Genomic DNA, 5,416 nt, shown 5'->3' on the forward strand with positions numbered 1-5,416 from the left:
AAGAAAATATGAAAAACAAAATTCGATGAGAAAATAAAGCGTAAACAACAATTGACAGTTAAATACAGATTTAAGGTTTATGGATTTTGGTGTCAAATTTTAGAGTTAAACCTATTTACAAAAGTTGTAAAGCTTGTCATTACAAGTGAATGTAAATGTTTGTTACATTGTTCTCACTTTTAAGAACATAAAACATTTCTAAGTATGACTGTATGAAAGAAAGGAAAAACCTTTGTTAGGTTGTTGACTCTAAAATTAATTTTTTTTTTTTTTTTTTTTTTTGCGCCTATACTAGTACTATACGAGTTGATTTGAATTTTGAACCAGTCAAGTAAAATTTATCCTAGCAATTATTATAAGAAACTCTCTTGTAAAAATAAATAAAACTTAAATTTTCCTAACTTGTATAGAATAACAATACAATAATACATGTCTAAATTTTTTAATAGTTTAACTTTAAGAGATACACTCGACTATATAGCCTCAAAAGCGACAACATGAGCCAAATCTTCTTGCCATTTACACACGATGCAAAGCAAGAACTTGAATTTTTTTTAATCAAAAAGCAAAATGATTGAGAACCAAACCATGATGCAGGCCCTGTCAAGGACGCTTCAATAGAATGATCACTCGATGAGGCCCGATACGTGTCTCGCTTACACGACCAAGGTGACGAAGGACCTGTGCAGCAGCAAAATGTCCAAGGAAAATGGAATGAAAAAGAGAAATGCCATCACAAAACCTTAGTCATCATCTTTCAAGTAAATATATAGCACAAAAACTCTTTTTTAATCAGTTATTCGAACTTAGGACCTCCTTGTTAGAGGAGAAATGAGATCATTAACTATATCATACTCCCGCTATATTCTACACGCAGGACTGGCTAACTCGATTTGCCAACGGAAAAGATAACAGAAACGTGATAGGAAGTTTATGAAGGAGATAGTAAAGCTTCATGCTAATCTTGAAAGCATTTCATAAGCATCATAGAGTTTAAACAATTAACTACAAAAACAGAACTTTGACCTATGTAAAACTAGACCTGACAATTTCTTACACGACATGTAAACGACACAAAAATAACCGGTTTCGGGTCGACATGATAACTAATTGGATTGTTATCGGATCACACGATAAGAACCCGTTAATAAAGGGTCTTTAACAGGTTTACATGAGAGTGACATGCAGATAATCTGTTTCGTCACGTTATGAAAAAAGTTATTTTGACAATTTTAATTTTTTAAACTACATAAAAAAAACTAACTATAAAATACAATAGCCATAATGTATATGTATATAGTGTATATTAAAATACAAGAGTGACATGCGAATAATCTGTTTTGACACGTTAAGAAAAAAGTTATTTTGATCATTTTAATTTTTTAAACTACTTAAAAAAACTTACTATAAAATACTATAGCCATATTGTATTTGTATATAGTGTATATTAAAATATGTATTATTGTATTATTATTCTATATAAATTTCAAAATTTTTAAGTTTTATTTATTTTTATAGTATACTATAGGCAAGGAGTGAGATTAAAAAAATTATAAAACACATTAAAAATAAAAATATCAAGTAATTTAAAAATACCAAACACATCCAAAAAAAAATATAATAATTAATTTACAAGTGCGAAAAAATGTGAAATAATATGCAAACCCTCGTAATCGCATCCTCTACGCTTTGAGGATGGGTACATCGTCTTTTGAATTTTTAAAACCATACAAACCCTCATGAATAGTATTTTTAAGGGAGTTCAAAATAAACCAATATCATTTACCTTGGTGATTGATGAAATTTAAAGGGTGTTATTGTAAAAAAAGGTGCAAGGTTTCATCAACCTTGAAACGTAACTCCTTTCATTTTGCGTATCCTTAAACATTTGGTATTTTGTAGTAATGTACTAATGTTTTTTTATTATACTCTTATGTTGGGGTATGTTTTACTTAAAAGACAAATGTTGGTTTTATGTTTTGAAGTAATATTTACGTGACAAGGTGACATACATATACAAATTTAGGATTATGTTTTCAATATTTTTGGGGTCAAATTATGTTTTCTATTTTCATTATTTATTGATTTAAAATATATTTTCCTTATCGGGTAGTGGATCGGGTCATATTATTTGATAAGATTAACGGGTTGATTTCGGGTCAGGTCATATTACCGTTTACTTTAACGGGTATTACACGACACGACCCGTTAAGATATCGAGTATGTCACAAAAACGACACAAATGTCAGGTGTATGTAAAACCAACAGTAGCACGAGTATACTAAAACTACTTTTAGGATGAAATTCCCACTGAAACCAAGCACATCAGGTTTGTAATAATTACCAGGATAATTTAACCAATACATGAAATAATCTGTTTGCAGTTCATGAAGCATGGGAAGGTAAATGTATACTATTTACTTAAAGTTATGCCAAAAACAGGTGAAGTTTTCTTTAATTGCACTACGATATTTCTTCCCTAACTTCTTTTTCAGTTTCTAAAATCATAAAAGTTTGAAAGAAAAAAAGGCAAGGCACGAGCTTACAGTTAGTATTGCTTTTCCAGTGTTGTCAGGCTTCAAGGTTGGTCCTTTCATGTCAGTTTCGAGAAAGAAGTGTTTTCCCCTTATTCCTTCTGTCATTGCAATGTCCCTCATTTCCTGCATATTTTATGGTGGGAAGTTGGGAACTGAATACTAATGCATAAATCAACAGTTACATGCGGTGCTCAAGAATACGACACCTTCACCAAGGATGGAGAGGCTTATATGATGAGAGAGAGCTACCTCCCACTTTGTAACCCATGCTATTGGCCACCAACAAAACCCCCCCAGACAATTTAAAACAGATAACCTGGTTAAGTTCACTTACCAGTGCCTTTTCCCAAAGATCTCCTGCTACCTGCATGATGATTGGTAAACCAGAGTCATACGTGTGCAATAGCGTCTATGTACGAACCAAAGACTCAGAGAGACAGAATGCAAACCTTCTTCTTTGGGGCAAATATCAGCTGAGCGTTTGCTTCTGCATATGTCACCATGTCATTAATAGCTGCATTGATCTTCTCTACTGTAAGCCTTCCCCTCATGTACCTGCGATTCGAAAATTGGGGAAAGAATTAGGAGGCAAAATCGGATTATCCAATATGTATCACCTTTCATTTGAGTCCTAGCTATCATATTCTCCTATATGCTAAGGCAACAGAAAGAAAGTTACGTAGCAAGATGAAAACCTTCAGGATCATAATATGTGAGCCGTAGTATCATACTGCGGGTGGAAAGAGTTCTGGAGCTTATAAAGGGCCGGAACATTCTTCAATGAGGTAAAAGTTGTTGTGCAAAAGCACACAGTGGACATGGGACTCACTCTTAAGTCTTATCAAATAAAGTAAGATAAATTAAGAAAGAAAATTCAACCCACTCACCCTGACAAAGAATCCAGCTCTTCAGCAGTTATAAACCACAATGGTGGAGGGGAACGTCCCTTTTTCTCCTGAAATTAACAAAAACAGAAAGAACAAGTGAAGTGATTATCCTTTAGCTACTGTATCACCAACATATAACTAATGACAGTTCCAGAACAAGCTAGCCATATAACTGATACAGAAATAGTTTTCCGCACATCAATTCTCGAGTTATGAAAGAAAGACAAGGCATATGTAATATTGCAATATTAGTATGATAGTACTACCAAGCAATAGTATGAAGAAAAGGGTCATTCTTTAAGAAATAGTAAGAAATTAATCATCCAAATAAGTGCACGAACAAGAACAAGGACATGATTCTTCAAAGAATATTCGAAGTTTTGCTGCACATCACAAATTCTCAATTACAATATATGTTGCGGACATCCCTTGTTCCTTATTGATTGCATTGGCTGTGCACAAGTAGTGTGCGCATCTGTGTGTGCGTAGAGAGCATTTCTTACCTTAGGTAGAGCAGCAGGCTCTTCCTCAAGCTTGAAGGACCCAAAACCAGTATTTTGTTGAGTTCCTTCTGGAAACAAACTGAAATACAGAAACATAAATCTCTACCTACCAAATACAAATAATGTAAGAGACTCAAATCAACAATGCTTAATCCATGGATGCATGAGAAACTTGGCTTACCACTTATTAGTATCCAAATTCAACATCGACATTCTTTCGGGAACATGCGAGGGCACATAAACTGACATGTCCTGCAATTTCTTTTGCTGCTTCAGCGCGGCATCGACGAGTTTCTGCCATCACATTACAACATCAAAGTACAATTCGCCGAAATTTCAACAAGCAAAACATGTTCCAGGATTAATTAAGTAAATTATCGCCTGCCCTAATGATCAAAATTGATTCTTTCACTTTCCCATTTGGTGGATAAAAAATTTAATTTTGTAACTCGAATTTTCCTAGTTGCCAAACACATCCTAAGCTCAACAAACATTTGAACTAATTTCCCCAAACTTGAGAGAGAGAGAGAGAGAGAGAGAGTACTTTAGCTTTAGGGATGGCTAGGGTTTCATCACGCAAGCGGTCCTTGATGGCCTGAACCTGAAGCTCCATGGCCTTCACGGCCGCGTCGACGGCCAACAAATCGGTGACGCTGCTCGCCGGGTACACTGCCACATGAACAATTCAGAGGTTATGCGGACAACTATGATTACAAGAATTGGATGAAGCAGTTGCAGGCGGAGGAGATGGGTCGGGTCGGGTCTTACCGTTTCGCGCAATGACGAGATCTTGAAGCTCCGCGATCCGACGGTTGAACCCTGAGATAACCGAATCCAACGACGCCCCTGCTGTCTTTACCTCCATCTCGTTCTCTCTCTACCTCTCTTCAGAAACTTTCAATCTCTGTTGGATCGGAAAATCTTGAGTTTTATGTTTTTCAATTTGGGGAAACTGTTTTAGCGGGAAAATGTGTACCGAAAAGCTTGAAACTACTGCCTACCCGCTACGCTCAAGGCCCAAGCCTCCAGGCCCAGTTCTCTAGCCCACCTCAATCTGATAACCCAACTTGAGCAGCAAAAATTTTAAAATCTGTTGTTGTTTTTGTAACTCAATTTTTTTTAATTTATGCGGGATTTTTTTTTCTTTTCAAATTTATGTAGGAACTTAGTGTTGGCTTAGTTGCCTTTAGAACCTCACAGCTAGACCTGACCAGTTAATCTGACTTGACTCATCCGTTAAAATTAATATTTGGGTGAATGCTTAACGGATGAACCCGTTAAATAACAAATCACTTTGGTTCAACCCACAAAACCCGTTAGCATCCGTTACCACACGTCGCTGACTCTTTGTCTCACAGACTCCGCTGAGAGCGTTTTGCTTTCTAGTCTCTCTATCTACTCTTCATCCACTCTCTCTCTTGAAGCTCCGTTACTCAATAATTTTTCTATTTCCGGTGCTTTTGAGAGGCGCCTGGCTGTTCTGTCCATG

At 35.8% G+C, this 5,416-nt stretch overlaps 1 protein-coding gene across 1 annotated transcript; it reads right to left on the bottom strand.

The window, feature by feature from the left end:
- Positions 1-371: 371 nt before the first annotated feature.
- Positions 372-4,833, bottom strand: LOC137748756 (spindle and kinetochore-associated protein 1 homolog). The gene is made up of 9 exons (XM_068488936.1): positions 4,696-4,833; positions 4,472-4,596; positions 4,109-4,221; positions 3,928-4,006; positions 3,425-3,492; positions 2,987-3,092; positions 2,872-2,901; positions 2,547-2,660; positions 372-681 (listed from the first exon to the last, which is right to left on the bottom strand). Exons 1-9 carry the CDS (start codon positions 4,790-4,792, stop codon positions 604-606), a joined length of 810 nt encoding a protein of 269 aa, XP_068345037.1. The 5' UTR covers positions 4,793-4,833; the 3' UTR covers positions 372-603.
- Positions 4,834-5,416: the final 583 nt, after the last annotated feature.

Source organism: Pyrus communis, chromosome 10 (genome assembly GCF_963583255.1).
Source record: "Pyrus communis chromosome 10, drPyrComm1.1, whole genome shotgun sequence".
In the NCBI taxonomy this organism is placed as follows: Eukaryota; Viridiplantae; Streptophyta; class Magnoliopsida; order Rosales; family Rosaceae; genus Pyrus; species Pyrus communis.

Coding starts and splice junctions, on each gene's coding strand:
- LOC137748756 (XM_068488936.1), bottom strand. CDS start 4,792: ATGGAGGTAAAGACAGCAGGGGCGTCGTTGGATTCGGTTATCTCAGGG. Junction 3,093..3,424: donor GAGCTGGATTCTTTGTCAGG/GTGAGTGGGTTG, acceptor TTCGAATCGCAG/GTACATGAGGGGAAGGCTTA. Junction 682..2,546: donor CTGGAAAAGCAATACTAACT/GTAAGCTCGTGC, acceptor GCTGCTGCACAG/GTCCTTCGTCACCTTGGTCG.